Source organism: Podarcis erhardii (assembly GCF_964252035.2).
Source record: "Podarcis erhardii genome assembly, chromosome: 1".
Classification (NCBI taxonomy): domain Eukaryota; kingdom Metazoa; phylum Chordata; class Lepidosauria; order Squamata; family Lacertidae; genus Podarcis; species Podarcis erhardii.
Genome location: NC_138497.1, coordinates 84727342 through 84743472, shown reverse-complemented (window position 1 = coordinate 84743472; position 16131 = coordinate 84727342). Strand labels below are relative to the sequence as shown.

The following is a 16131-nucleotide window of genomic DNA, read 5'->3' as shown; positions in this document are numbered from 1 at the left end:
AATTTTTTTTCCAAGACAGGGGGGCCTGGTGGAGAGTGCTACATGCCTGTCCTCCCACCTGCCACTTTGCTGTGCTTACTGGAAGGGAGAGAGGAAGAGTATGATGGTGGGGAGGTTGCTGCAGTGTGAACACAACAGCAGAGTCAATGTGGCACTTCTGCTTCTGTGTCTGCATTGTGCAGACACCCCCCACTGCCTCTCCCTCCCAGCAAGCACAGCAACAGAATGAGCCAGCCATCTCAGGCAGCAGATGCAGAGAGGCAAGGAGTAGAAGAGAAGGCTGAAGGTCAGGATTGCTTTTACTTAAAACTAACAGTGCACACAATGATTGTGTAAACCCAAACTAAGGCAAAGTTGTCTGTTTAAAAAACTAGCTTGGCTATTTTACACATTTTAAAAGAGGGCGATTTACTCACATAGCAAAGTGATTTTTTTTAACCTTCTATGTTTGCTTTAACAAATGCATAACAACAACTCTCAATTTAAAACCACATATTACAGAAATCCCACCAGAACACACAACAGAAATACCACAAACATCAGCATTTTTGCTGAAATGCCTGAACAAACAATCAAGATCTCACCTGGATGGAGTCTAAAGGCCAGCAATGTGGGTACCCACCAAATTTCGGAACCAGGAGCCTCCACAAAGAAGGTCTGCCTATGGGTCATTATCAAACACGTAGCTCACAGGGGTGGAACATTAAGAGGGGCTTCCCTTATGTACCTCTCTGTATACTGAAGTATATCAATGAGCCACCAAAAGATGCATAGGTTAGGCTGAACTGTAAGGTAACAAAGCGATCTTCATGGTGGTTCCTCTATTATGAAATTCTCATCCATCTAAAGTCCATCAGATCCATCTCTTGGTCCTTTCAGGAGGATGGTAAAGACCTCCCCCCCTCCCTTCAGCCTTCAAGTAAGCTTGTCACAATTTTCTCCTCACATTTTAACTGGCATCTATCTGTTGGTTATTGCTAGTTTTGAGTGCCTCAACAACAGTGTGAGCCTCAGGCCTTTTGTCTACATGATGCTGCAAGAAACTGTACAGATGAGTCAGACTTACTATGCTTCACATGGCTCCGCAAAGGCTGGCTCTTCCGTTTCCCTGAAGAATGAAAACATTGAGGTATTTCAGTTCCTAATGGTACTATTCAGGAGAACATTGCCAGGATGAAAAAGAATAATGCTGATTTCTATTTCAGTTAAGCAGGCCACGGTTTTCTATTCTGTTTTCTATCATTTTTAAAATAAAAACATCTCACCAATTAACTGAAGACGACTGACTAAGCTGCAAAGCGTGTGGGCTCTTTAATAAAATAGTTCACAGCAGTGCTATTTTTCTAGAAAGGAGGTGCTGGAACTCATCTTGACCACCTCCCTTGTTTTCTTATAATGCCAATGGTGCCCACCTGAGAGGTGCCGGAACTGAGTTCCGGAGAGTTCCGGTTGAAAAAAGAGCCCTGGTTTACAGCCTGGTTCTATGCATACTTACGCTCACTATGTTTTCGGGCAGGGTGTTGTTCCCAAGGAAGCGTGCACAGGGTTAGTCTTAGGTTATAAACACACTACGAGCTTAAAATGCGGCTAGGTCATTCTTTTTCTCAATTTGGACCGAAGCTGGTTTAGGGAAAAATGCATCAAAGTGCAGGCACAGGATAGATATGAGTAGTGGCTAATGTCGTGTGCATACTGCTTCCCAAACCAGTGGTGGGAACACACACTGGATGCAGAGTAAATGGGTACACAGCCTCTGTTGGCTAACAATTAAGAGTCCAGTTTTCCAGGAAGTGCTTCGGTTTCAAATTACCTTGCAATATTTCCAGGTTGGAAACTGCAAAGGCAGCTTTGAAAGGGCTTAGAATCAGCTAGTGCAGGAGTATTTCTACATTGCCTCAGGTTCTTTGGGACTTGATGGTCCTTTGAGACACCCTCATGTGAGCTCTACTGATGTACTGAAGTCAGGATCAAGCTAGATGTGATTGCATCAGTCCCATTTTTCCCCCATCTTTCCCATCCACAGGTAAAATGGGTGGGAGGATTTGCAAGAAATATAGAATATGCCTTAATCTGTATAAATCAAGGTCTTCCTCCTCCAGTGAGGCATAGCTCTGGTACACTAATCTACAACTTGTAGCCTTAGTCATGGTTGCCCCCAAATGGAAGCAGTCAAGATAAAAAGAGACAGAATGATATAACGGTTTGAGAGCTTAGTGGTTCAAATCCCTATTCAGCCATGAAGCTGATTGGGTGACCTTGACCAATCTGACAGCAGCTTCTGCTCTCCAGCCATTGAGTTCCTATCGGTGAAGTATCAATAACTCAAGTGGACATAGCTGTGAGAGATCCACTCCTCCCATCACATTCACCTGGGGGGCGGTAACCCAACCCCAGCACAGTGGTACCTCAGGTTACATACGCTTCAGGTTACATATGCTTCAGGTTACAGACTCCGCTACCCCAGAAATATTACCTCGGGTTAAGAACTTTGCTTCAGGATGAGAACATAAATTGTGCAGTGGCAGCACAGCAGCAGCAGGAGGCCCCATTAGCTAAAGTGTTCAGGTTAAGAACAGTTTCAGGTTATACCTCTGTATACCTGAAGGAGCGTCTCCACCCCCATCGTTCAGCTCCTCAGCACTGAGGTCCAGCTCCGAGGCAGATGCTGTCTTGCAGGGATGTGCAACCAGTAGATCGCAATCTACCAGTAGATCCCGGGCTGATCCTGGTAGATTGTGGGATCCTTATCATGTACAAAAAGTTATGGGGAAAAGTGCAATCCTCCCCAATGGGTAGATCACTGCCATTTTTTTTACTGGGAGTAGATCACAGTCTCTTGGGAGTTGGACATGCCTGCTGTATTGTTATCAATGAAGGAAGGTCTTTAAATGGAACGAATGCATGCATGCTTGCATTACATTTCTCAACAGAGGAGCCACCTTTGTAGGTAAAACTACCAAAGATCTTGTTACAGATAGGTAGCCGTGTTGATCTGCCATAGTCAAAACAAAATAAAACAATTCCAACTAAGTTGGTCTTTAAGGTGCTACTGGAAGGATTTTTTTTATTTTGTTTTGACTATGGCAGACCAACACGGCTACCTATCTGTAACTGGAACCATGGAAAGCACCACATTGAGCCGCATGAAATGGAAGTCCATCAACCTCACCAAGAAACTTGCACAGGTACAGACTGATATCTTCTACTTAGTTGGTCTTTAAGGTGCTACTGGAAGGAATTTTTTTATTTTGTTTTGACAAAGATCTCGTGGCAGTTATGAGATTGATTGTGGCAGAAACTTTTGTGTAATGACTTTACTGCACCATCAGATGCATGAAATGCTACCCTTAACTGGTACACACATATGTGCAAACAGAAGAACCAAAAGACCATGAAATTTGTTTTTGTGGCATTTAAATGCAAACACACACAAGGTAAACCTAGTGACCATTCAAATCAAACTAATAGGTGGTGATAGCACAGTTGCTTTAGCTGAACTAATGTAATACTTGTAGTAAAAGAAAAGGCTATTGCTTTAATTGAGCCATAATTGAATAGAATTGGGTGGCTAAGGATGTTTTAGTTATTTCAGTGAAGACAACTCAATGGAGGTAACATATATGTTTTGCCATGCATAGATTAGCTTTTGTCATCCACAGCAGTGTACAAGGTCTATGTTAATTCAGATTGGAACCCACATAGGGAAGATTTTTGAGTTGTTCCATTTATTGTTTTATGATTATTTTGTTACATGATTATTACTATTTAAATTACAAAATTCTTTTAAACCCCCGAGTAAAGGTTGTTGGCTCATAACAAAAATTCCAAAGTGCATATTAGGGAAATTCCTTTACTAAGCCAACAGAAAGGTGTGCAAGCGTGTGTTTTTTAACATCTTGTCTGATAAAGCGTTTGAGGGGTATGTGTACATATGCTCAGAAGCTTTCTCTTGGTCCTGACCCAATGAGTAGCTTGTATTGGGCCGCAGATATGTGAATATCAGAGTCCCGTAGAAGACCGTGACGGCTGTAAGGTGAGAGGTCCAGGTGGAGAAGGCCTTGTGTCTGCCTTGAGCTGATTGGATCTTCAGGATGGCAGCCAGAATGAACACGTAAGAGAAGACAATGATGAACAAGGATCCAACGGTAGTGAAGCCAGCGAGGGAGGAAATGATCATTTCCGTGACATGGCTGTCGGAGGACAGCGTTAATAGGGGAGGAGAGTCACAGAAGAAGTGTCTGATGATGTTAGAGCCACAGAATGGCAACCTGCTTAAAAAACATACCGTTACCATGGCATTTGTATCATCTATCTACAATCCTGACAACTGTCTATTTATAATCGTTACAACAACTGCATAAGGTAAGTCGGTATAATTATCTCTTATATTGCAGATGTGGACGACTGCAGTTGACAGACAGTAGTTTGCACCTAGTGACTTCATAGGAAGGTTGAGATTTGAACTGGGGACTTCCTGATTCATAACTTGGTTTCATAAGGGATGTTTACATCTCACATTTAATGACCATGCAGTCTGTGTAGTACCCATGTACACAACAGTTGAGGTGTACAATTATTTGCATGTAATTCTCAACAAGTGTACAGCTTGTGTACCTGTGTACAGAATAGCTGAGTTATACATAATAATAAAAATTATAATAAGTTATATAATAATATATAATAAATCATAGTAGCCAGTGTGGTGTAGTGGTTAAGAGTGGTGGACTCGTAATCTGGTGAACCGGGTTCGCATCTCTGCTCCTCCACATGCAGCTGCTGCGTGACCTTGGGCTAGTCACACTTCTCTGAAGTCTCTCAGCCCCACTCACCTCACAGAGTGTTTGTTGTGGGGGAGGAAGGGAAAGGAGAATGTTAGCCGCCTTAATACTCCTTTGGGTAGTGATAAAGCAGGATATCCAATCCAAACTCTTCTTCTTCTTCTACAAATCAACAAATACTTTTACACAAATACTTGTTCGTGGTGAAGTCAGCTTCTACCTTTGTTCAGTGTAACATGTGAACCAAGTTTTTTAGTCATGGCACTACAGCAGTTCAAATAACATACGCTGAAAATGAAGCGAGCAGGCTCACCTTTCACTCTGCAACAGGATCAGTGATAAGGGGCTTCATTAGTGAAAAACAGTCTTTAGAAGCTTGTTCTGCTCTGGTGTGAAGATCAGGGCTTGTCTTTCCCATGAACAGACAGAAGACTCCATTGTCCCAGAATAGCTAGTTTATGGGGTGTAGACTCTAAAATGAAGGAACACCCTGGTTTCTAATTCTTGTTGCAAATGTACTGTTGTTTGAATGTTAATCTGGAATCATCTCCCAGTCCCCCAAGTATCTTATGATATATACCTTGATTCTGAAAGCTCAGGTCTGTAATGCAACAGAAGAGAAATAGCATTTAGTTCTTTATTTTGAGGTGACCATCCTACCTGTTACTGCTGAACTTGTTCATTATCTTAGATCTCTTTGTTCCTCTGTATACCACAGAAAAGTTCTAAGAAGCATCTGCCTCGAAATTTTACAATGGTAAAAGCTACCATAACTTTTTCATATTCCATAACTTGTTGATTTCTGGTGACTTCTATTGAGCAGACTCACAATCTGCAAGGTGCATGTTGTTCTTCATTCTCCAACCCAAAAGGGAGCTTGGATTCAAGTTAGGCAAACCTTGTTTGGAAACAAAATGTATTTCTTCACTTCAAGATGGCAACCTGTGGAGTGTGTCCCCCATGTTGGGAACCGCAGCTCTAAACAGTATTTTTTTAACAATATATTTCTCACTGGCATACAGGTTCTGTCTTTTTTGCTGTCACTTTTAATTATTTCAATAAATCTACTTCTACAATCCTGGTGTGGTTTCTTGGGAAAAGCCATGGTGGTGGATCCAGTTAAGTGACCTGTTGGTTAAACTGCTACTGAGTAACCTTGTGGGCCCAAGGCTCTCAAGGCAAAGAGTATGGTTCTTAGCTTTTGCTTTTTTGGAGTCTTGAGGTTGTTTGGTAAAGTCTGGGAGTCTCCTGGCTTAGGCTGGTTGAATTACAGGAGCGGTTGCCTTTTTCAGTTCTGTCCAATTGGCACCTGCTAAACTGGCAAGGAGCTGAATCCCAGTTTTGGAGACCTGGTCTTCTTGACAGCTGTTTTGTGAGTTTTTTTATTTTTTAATGGGTTTTCTGCTTCATAAATGAACTATCTGCCTATGCTGCTGTTTCCTTTGCTCTGTATAATCCAACTAAACTGGGTGCCCAAGGGCCCACAACGAAGTGGGTCACCATTGGTAGTGCCTTCTTACACAATGCAGCATTTGATAAAATCTGAACAAGTGATATTCAACTATTTTTTACTCAGAGCCGCCTCACTGCAATTAACCTAACTTAGTCCTGCCCATTCATTTCAATAGGTCTACTGATTTTAACCTTTAAAGCCCTAAATGGTTTGGGGCCAGCTTACTTAATTATTACCACCATCCATATATGCCTGTCTGGACTTCAGAGACCCTCTTCAGAGACCCTTTTCTGGTTGCCCCCCACTAAATGAGCTGTAGTACGTGGTTACTGAATAGAGGGTCTTTTGGCAATGTACCCCGATTACAGGATATACTCTCCAGAGAGGCTCACCTGCTCTTTCAGCACCAGCTGATACCTTTTTATTTTCCCAGGTATTTTGAATTCTTACAATCTTTTAGTGCCTTTAAATGCTGTTTTATATAGTTTTCAGCTGGTTATTTTATCTCTTCTATTTTTTTTATTTATAAATATGGATTCATTGCTTTCCCCCTTGATTCTCATCTTACATTTTTTTCAAACTGTAATATTTGCCACCCAGAGAATGTTAGTTATTGGACAGTATACCAATGTTAAAAACAAACACTTTTTTTTGTTTTATTTCAATTTTGCACAGTTAGGAGTACCAGTGATGCATGAAACAATCTATTCTAACCAGGGTTTCTGTTCATGTACAACATTTGCTTATTGAGAAAACTTCAGCCTTCCTGAGAATCTCATTAGCACATCCTTCACCTCCTTATTCCTCAGGCTGTAGATCAGGGGATTCAGCATGGGGATCACCACTGTGTAGAACACAGAGATCACTTTGTCTCGGCCCAGAGAGTAGCTTGAAATTGGTCGGACATACATGAACACTGTGGTTCCATAAAATATCAAGACAGCTGTGAGGTGAGAGGCACAGGTAGAGAAGGCTTTGCGTCTGCCTTCTGAAGAGCGAATATGCAAGATCGTGGAGATGATGTACACATAGGAGATCACAATCTCTGCTGAGGTGAAGATGCCATGGAAAGTGCCAAAGGTGTAAAGCAATGATACAATGCGCAGTTTTCTTACAGTTGAATGAAAGTTTTTTCCTTGTCTCCAAAGCTTCAGAGAACAGTGGCAGTCCTTCATCATAAAAAGTAACACAAGATCTTCCCTTTTACCATCGTCTGGCTGCAATGATGATAACATTTCATTGTGTTCCTCTACAATTCAAGGTGCAGAATATGGGGCCAAGATGGCGTCTGGCACTCTTCTTAGCTGCGCCACTGCTGTCCTTGCTGGTAAAAACCTCCTCCAGCCTCTTTGGCCCTCTTAGCAGAGTTTACACAGCGGGAAAAACTGTTGCTTGTGTGGGAATGACTCAGACTGCAAAGCAGGCTTTTCTCTTATCTCCAATAGCTTTTAATGAGTAGAATAACATCGTAAATTCAGCCTGGCGAATTAGCTGGCATTCTCTCTGCTTCTCCACAAAAGCGTAAGGAAAGGAAACACACAGAGAAACACCCCCTTATGTGAACATAGCCACGCCTCAGAATGTGAGACGTCACTCAGAACTATTTAACCCTGTAAGTTCTGATTCTCCTCACACCCCCTCTCGTCTCGCATCCTGAGGGAAACTGTGAGGACACATCTACAGACCCCTTTGAGTTCAACTCCTTTCCCATTGCCTCTTGCCCCTTCCCGGCTTTTGTCTTAGGCAACTGTTGAACCTTCTCAAAACTTTCAGGTTCGCACTGTGCGAAACCAACCCACGCGCTGGTGACCTGAAACCTCTCAGGTGGTACCCCCTTCATCAAGCGTGCGGAACGTCTGAGCACTGTCTCAGGTGCTCCCTCTGACCCACTGGGGCCAGCAAGTGTTTCACTGGTACCAGAAGGCTCCCCCTCTGACTTACTGCGTCTTCGGGCCTTCTGAACTTTGCTAACGGGAGACGAAGGCTCACTCTTGGGCTCTCTTTTAACAACCTGTGGAGATGCCCAATCCCGTTCTTGACCCTGGTCAGCGACCTGGTCCTCATCAACAGGTTCAGCTTCTGCCTCTCCCTCCTCCTCAGAATCAGACAGACATTCTGAGAGAACGTCAGGAATCGCATGGATCCTTGACGAACCATTCTGCTCACAGAACTCAGCATTTCTGCTGACTAGAATTCTGGACTGATCACCATCTGGATATGCAAACCTCCACCCCTTTGTCCCAGGCTTGTACCCACAAAAGATCATTTTCCGGGACCTCGGGTCACCCTTCTTTCGTTGAGCCTTTGGTACAGGCACCCAGGCTTGTGAACCAAACACACGGAAGAAATGCAGTTTAGGCTTCTTTCCATGGAGCACGAAATACGGGGTGTCACCTACCACTGAATTGTAGGACCTGTTCATCGTGAAATTGGCCGTCTTCATCGCCTCCCCCCCAAAACTCGGAGGCAAACCAGAGTCAATCAGCAAAGTGTCAGCTGCTTGAGCTAGTGCCTTGCTCCTACGCTCCGCCACACCAATCTCCTGAGGAGAAGTAGCAATCGTCAACCAGTGACGTATTCCCTTCTGGCGGAAGAAACTCTGCAGAGCAGACCTAGTGAACTCTGCACCTCGGTCACTCTTGAACCCCTGCACCTTGGTGGAAAACTGTAGTTCCACTGCCGCAACCCAATCTTTGATCAGTTGCGCTGCCTCGCTTTTGCATTTCAGCGAGAAGACCCAGGCGTTCTGGGTAAAATCATCTGTCAGCGTCAGCGTAAATCTGGCCCCGCCCAGACTCTCTGGCATGGGCCAAAAAGGTCTGAGTGCACAAGCTCAAAAGGCTTTGTGGTTACCCTCTCTAACCTGGGATAACTGCACCCTTTTACCTTTGCCCTTTTGCATGCCCTACAATCTAGGGATTGGTCACATGCTTTTATCCTGCACCCTACTGTGTACTGGGGCAACTTCTGGATACCTTCCCAACAGCCATGTGACATTCTCCTGTGCCACAAATAGGCACATGAATCATGAGGTGGAACGTTTGCACACTTCGCCTGTGCTTCCTCAGTGTCCCCCTTTCCCTCCAGAGGTGTCTCCAGAATAAAGAGGTTGTTCTGACATGCAACACTGACCAGTTGCCTCCCACCCCTGGAAATAGAACAGACATTATTTTCAAAGCCAACCTTGTACCCTTCCTGCAAAAGAGAAGATACAGATAAAAGACAATGTTTCATTCCAGGCACAACGTAAACCTCCAGCTCCGTCTGCAAAAAAGAAACAAACACATTTCCAACAGTGGTTAAATGTCTCTGTGACCCATCAGCAAATACAACTGTTTTCCCAGTTGAAACAGCCCTGCAGTTCCACATTTCATCACAAGGTGGCGGCATTAGGTGATGACTGGCTCCAGAGTCTATGACCCAACGCAGCACTCTCCCCTCACTGGAGTTGGCCTTTAGCGTTGCCATAGAGGCAGTTAAGTGATAAGGACTGTCCTCCACTCTGTCACGTCCTCCCTGTGCATTCCCACGCTGGTCTCCTTTCCTGGACTGGCTGCCATGGAAACCTGGCTGACTGCCATGGGAAGCGACCTTGGAGACATCCTGCCTGGCCTCTCTGGCTCTCCACGGGCAGGATCGACGCAGATGTTCAACAGACTTGCAGACAAAACAGCGACGAGTGGAAAACTTTACAAACTTGCCTTTGGTCTTCTCTGCCCCCCCACTTCTCACAGGGCTCCCAGGACGTTTTCCTGCACCCCCTCTGGTGGGTAAAGGGCTCCCAACACTTGGCCTCTCTCCTGGCACCTCACATGGACATGTTGCAGCATCCATGCAGCTCTCAGGCTCAGCAAAGGCACCAGCAACAGCCTTGCCAGCAACAGCACCAGCAACAGTCCCTTCGCCCCCCCGTGGGGGCTCCCAGCTCCTCCCAGCTGTGTGTTGGCTCTCAGGAATGTAGCCAGTGCCATCTTGCCTCTCCCTTTCAGATGCAGCCACGTCTTGGCCTTTGCTTCCCACCCCAGCTTCAGAAGCCTCTTGGAGTGCTAGGCAGGCGGCCTCTGGCCCTTTAGCATCCAGGACAACAGGCACTAGATGAGCATCCACATTTTCAGCCAAAAAAGCAAGCACACGCTTCTCAACTTCACTTTGCTCTGCAGCCCTTTCAGCCTCTGCTTTCCCAGCCGCATTTTGTGCGGGGTGGACCAAATCCCATAGCTGCTCCCCCACCAGCATCAGCTCCGCTTGAAAGCTCCACTGCAGCCAATTTCTCCCATTTAATTTTTTAAAAGGGACGGAATGTGACCCCTGGCCGTCTGCCATCTTCTCCCCGGGGGCTCAGCGTACTCATGTAACAGCAGTAGCTCCTCCGGCACCCGGTTCAGCAGATTAGATCCTCCCAGCGAGCTCCTCCTTGCCTCAAAACGTTAGGCACAGCTCCCACTGGCTCCAGCCTCTCAGCTGGCTTCCCCCACACACTGGCACAACGCAGCAACAGCTTCAAAAGCTTGGCTGACTTCCATAACCTATGGGGCCAAGATGGCGTCTGGCACTCTTAGCTGCGCCACTGCTGTCCTTGCCGGTAAAAACCTCCTCCAGCCTTTTTGGCCCTTTTAGCAGAGTTTACACAGTGGGAAAAACTGTTGCTTGTGTGGGAATGACTCAGACTGCAAAGCAAGCTTTTCTCTTATCTCTAATAGCTTTTAATGAGTAGAATAACATCGTAAATTCAGCCCGGCGAATTAGCTGGCATTCTCTCCGCTTCTCCGCAAAAGCGAAAGGAAAGGAAACACACAGAGAAACACTCCCTTATGTGAACATAGCCACGCCTCAGAATGTGAGACGTCACTCAGAACTATTTAACCCTGTAAGTTCTGATTCTCTTCACACAGAATCACTCACTGTTGTGTCCCTGGCTACTCCAATATACAGTCACCTAGGAGATTTATATAGTATATATTTTTAAAAGCTATGGTTCATGGAAGCTCAAGGAGAGTGCTGCTATAAATTCAGTGAAACTAATTAATAGCATCACAACAATGGTTAACTGCAAGGTGCTAAAACAACAGGTTCTTGAATGAAGCATTTATTAGCTTCTGTATATCAAGAGTCAACGGGTACAGTGCTGTGGCTTGGTATATTCAGGCTTGGGTACCAGATTGGAATGGGTCCTTTGTGGCTCTGTGCAGCTGTTGCAGAGAGGATGCTTACATGTAGCAACTCCCCAGATCCCTAATAATGTGGGCGCTTGAAAATGGTCTCTCTGCCAGTTTGGAGTTGATGGCCTTTTAAACTCTGTGTGTGTGGGGGGGGGGTATTCTTTTCATCTGTCACTATAATACATATTTTTGTGTTTTTATTTTGTAAACTGCCCTGTGACCTTTGGCTGAAGGGTGGTACACAAACAACAAACAAACAAACAAACAAACAAACAAACAAACAAGCGTAACCCTGTCATTTGTTTCTGGAGAGCCTGTTCTTCTTTACAGTTCAACCATTGGGCAATGCTGTGGTTCTTCACTGAAAGAAAGGAAAGGATGGAAAGCACAGTTCCCTACACCAAACCTTTGATAACTTCCCCTTTGATCATTTATTTATTTACACAACAGTAATTTTTTTTGGCACAGCACCAGGTTGTTGATCACGTCGTTTCTAATATTTGGAACAGCTCTTACTTGGTCCGGTAAAAATGATAGAAGCAGAAAGGGAAAGCATTTATTATCGGGCAAATGATAAATCTTTGCAAGCTTGACTGGGGTCATGTACCACCTATACATCATTTTCATGATATTCTCTCTTAAGGCATTACATGCCGTGAATTTAATCCCGGTGGTCCATAACTTCTCCCAGTCTGCAAACATGATGTTATGTCCTATATGTTGGAAATGTAAAGAAATTGAAGGTACATTCTTTCACCTTTGGTGGACATGCCCAAGGACTAAGGCCTTCTGGGAGATGATATACAATGAACTAAAAAAGGTACTCAGGTACACTTTTCCTAAAAAACCAGAGGCTTTCCTTCTGGGCATAGTCGGCCAACTGGTGTTAAAGAAGGACAGAACTTTCTTTATGTATGCAACAGCAGCAGCGAGAATTCTTATTGCAAAGCATTGGAAGACACAGGATGTACCCACTCTAGAAGATTGGCAGATGCAAGTGATGGAGTATATGGAGATGGTGGAAATGACTGGCAGAATCCGAGACCAGGGAGAAGAGTCAGTGGAAGAAGACTGGAAGAAATTTAAAATGTATTTACAGAAACACTGCAAAATTTTTGAATGCAAATGATGTTGAAATGAAACGAAGTGGTTCTAGCAATATGATTAGAAGTTAAAATTCGTGAGGATAAATAATTAAGGGTAAAATAAGAGGATATGAATTTGCTGATTAAATTTCCAAATGGAATACAAAAAAGGGAGATGTGAGGAAGTCATGAAAATAAGTTAATGAATGGTATGATATTTGAAAAAGTGATTTTTAATTTTTCTTTTTAAATTTTTGTTTCTGTTTTTTGTGTTTGTGTGTTTTTTCTGTTTTTGTAAACCTTTTTTGTAAAACTCAATAAATATTATTATAAAAAAAAAGAAGCAGAAAGGGAAAAAAAGGTGGAGAGACCAAGCCAGGAGTAGTAAGAGTCCTGAATGAAGTCAAGAGGCTGATTCCAACAAATATGCTTGCCATTAAAACATGCACACCATCATCTGTCACTTCTGCAGCTGCACATTTTAACAACAGAAGCATCATTTGCTTCACTTTTGCATGAATTATCTTTGATAACTGTAGGAAGTGGCTCTAGGTAATAAAGCAGAAAGGGCCTGAAGTTCTTCTAGTAAGAACATTATAGAACCACCATACTTGTATTGCGAACATTTTTCTACAGCTGTGAAAAAGAATGTACCAAAAGGAGTCAGGTCATTTTAAGCAGTTGTTTTAAGTGCATTTTTATCTTTCTGCAAAGAGAAAAACACATTTTTCCTGTTTAGCACCCTTTTCAAGGCATCCTTCACCTCCTTGTTCCTCAGGCTGTAGATCAAAGGGTTCAGCATGGGATTCACCACGGTATAAAACACTGACACAATCCTGTCTTCGTCTGGTGAGGAGTCCGAGCTGGGGCGCATGTACATAAAAACCGCTGTCCCGAAGAACATTATGACAACGGCCAAGTGAGAAGCGCAGGTGGAGAAGGCTTTGCGCCGCCCTTCGGAGGAGCGGATTTTCAAGATGGCGGAGACAATGTAGATATAGGAAATGCATATCTCCAATGTGATGAAGAGCCCATTGAAGATGCAGAAGGCAAAAAGAATGATCTCATTCACTCTGGTGTCAGTGCAGGAGATGTTGAGGAGGGGAATCACGTCACAGAAGAAGTGCTTGATGACGTTGGAGTGACAGAAGGACAGCCGGAAAGCGCAGCTTGTGTGTATCATTGCAATCCCAAAGCCACAAAGGTAAGAAGTGACAAGGAGCTGCAGGCAGAGCTGTCGGGACATGATGACGGTATAGAGCAAGGGTTTACAGATTGCCACATACCTATCGTAGGCCATCACTGCCAGAAGGAAGCACTCGGTAGTCCCAAATGCAATGAAGCTATACATCTGAGCGGCACAGCCACTCAGTGAGATGGCCTTGTTCTCAACCAAAAGGTTTATTAGTGTCTTTGGGGTGATGGCTGAGGAGTAAGAGAAGTCCAGGAAAGCCAGGTGGCTGAGGAAGAAGTACATAGGAGTGTGCAGTCGGGCATCAACCCTAATCAGTGTGATCATGCCCAAATTCCCTATGACTGTGATCAAGTACAGGATCAGGAACACCACAAACAAAACACCTTGGAGTTCTGGCCTGTCTGTTAGTCCCAGGAGAATGAATTCAGTTATGGTGCTATCGTTTCCCTCAGGCATTTTTGCAATGACTTGACTAATACGGTTTATGGGGAATTAAAATCTGTGATGAGTAGATGTGGGCTCTCTTTCTCTCTCTCTCTCTTCTTCTCCCCGTTGGCCTCCTGATGGAAATTCAATCTGGTTAATCAATGAAGGTCAGTGTTTGCCTCTTCACATCAGTATAGCTACTGGGGACAGGGTTTTTTTCCACGCACATGCTCCATCTTCTGTGGAAGAAACATAGAAACATAACTATAACTCAACTCTTCATTTCGGCAGGGGAAAGGAAGCCTCCAGTGCAATTCCCACCCAACCTACATAATCCACTTTCAACGTTTCTACTCACAGTATGCCTCCATAATTCTGGGGGTTGGTTCTAATAAAGCTTTGTATAAAATTCTGGGTGTTTTATGGGCAGGGTATAAATAAATTATTATTATTATTATTATTTGACAGTGATTTCCATTCCTTACTTTTATCAACTCCTCCTCTGGTTATTTAAACCCATCTGCCCCATATGTTGGCTTTTGGAGAGACTCTCTTTGAGATATCATACCTTGTTTCTAGAACTCTATCCAGTGCTCCATTCATGTGCATTGTCCAATAGAATAATGGTGAGAGATCTGTATCTGATGATTGGTTATTGATAGGTTATCGTAAACGTTTGACTATATAAAATCAATATCTATCTATGTATCATCTATCTATCTATCTTCTATATCAATCTATCATCTATCATTTATCATCTATCTATCTATCATCTATCATCTATCTATCTATCATCTATCTAATCTATCATCTATCTCTACTCTAAAGTAACTGTTCCCACTATCTCTACTCTAAAGTAACTGTTCCCACTATGGGAAGTCTGCACAAGGACTTCTGCTAGTACAGTGGATCTTTCCCTCCTCTTCTTCCCGCTGGTATCCCCTGCATGGCTGGGGGGCAGTGTGTCAGGAAAACCCTCAGAGCAGCTTCTGAGGGGAGGTGAAGCATTGCATCTGGTGAGCTGAAAAGTGCTTGCATTGACAAAAAGTTGCCATAGTGCTACATTGCATTCCTCCCAGGAACTTGTACCTCAAGTTTCAGACAAATGTGCATCTTGAATGCAAAATTAAAAAAAGAAAGGGGGAAAAAGGGGGGGGGAAGGGAGGAGACAAGTGTTCCAGCAATTTTTTTCTCCAGGACAGGGGGGCCTGGTGGAGAGTGCTACATGCCTGTCCTCCCACCTGCCACATTGCTGTGCTTACTGGAAGGGAGAGAGGAAGAGTATGATGGTGGGGAGGCTGCTGCAGTGTGAACACAACAGCAGAGTCAATGTGGCACTTCTGCTTCTGTGTCTGCATTGTGCAGACACCCCCCACTGCCTCTCCCTCCCAGTAAGCACAGCAACAGAATGAGCCAGCCATCTCAGGCAGCAGATGCAGAGAGGCAAGGAGTAGCAGAGAGAGGCTGAAGGTCAGGATTGCTTTTACTTAAAACTAACAGTGCACACAATGATTGTGTAAACCCAAACTAAGGCAAAGTTGTCTGTTTAAAAAACAATGCATAACAGCAACTCTCAATTTAAAACCACATATTACAGAAATCCCACCAGAACACACAACAGAAATACCACAAACATCAGCATTTTTGCTGAAATGCCTGAACAAACAATCAAGATCTCACCTGGATGGAGATGAAAGGCCAGCAATGTGGGTACCCACCAAATTTCGGAACCAGGAGCCTCCACAAAGAAGGTCTGTCTATGGGTCATTATCAAACACGTAGCTCACAGGGGTGGAACATTAAGAGGGGCTTCCCTTATGTACCTCTCTGTATACTGAGGTATATCAATGAGCCACCAAAAGATGCATAGGTTAGGCTGACCTGTAAGGTAACAAAGCCATCTTCATGGTGGTTCCTCTATTATGAAATTCTCTTCCATCTAAAGTCCATCAGATCCATCTCTTGGTCCTTTCAGGAGGATGGTAAAGACCTCCCCCCCCCTTCAGCTTTCAAGTAAGTTTGTCACAATTTTCTC

The 16131-nt window shown here is 44.0% G+C and overlaps 1 protein-coding gene across 1 annotated transcript; it reads right to left on the bottom strand.

Annotated features, from left to right (window-relative positions):
• Positions 1 to 13148: 13148 nt before the first annotated feature.
• On the bottom strand, positions 13149 to 14126 carry LOC309351723 (olfactory receptor 5AP2-like; the record flags this gene model as incomplete). The annotated part of the gene is made up of 1 exon (XM_081879555.1): positions 13149 to 14126. One exon carries the CDS (start codon positions 14124 to 14126, stop codon positions 13149 to 13151), a length of 978 nt encoding a protein of 325 aa, XP_081735681.1.
• Positions 14127 to 16131: the final 2005 nt, after the last annotated feature.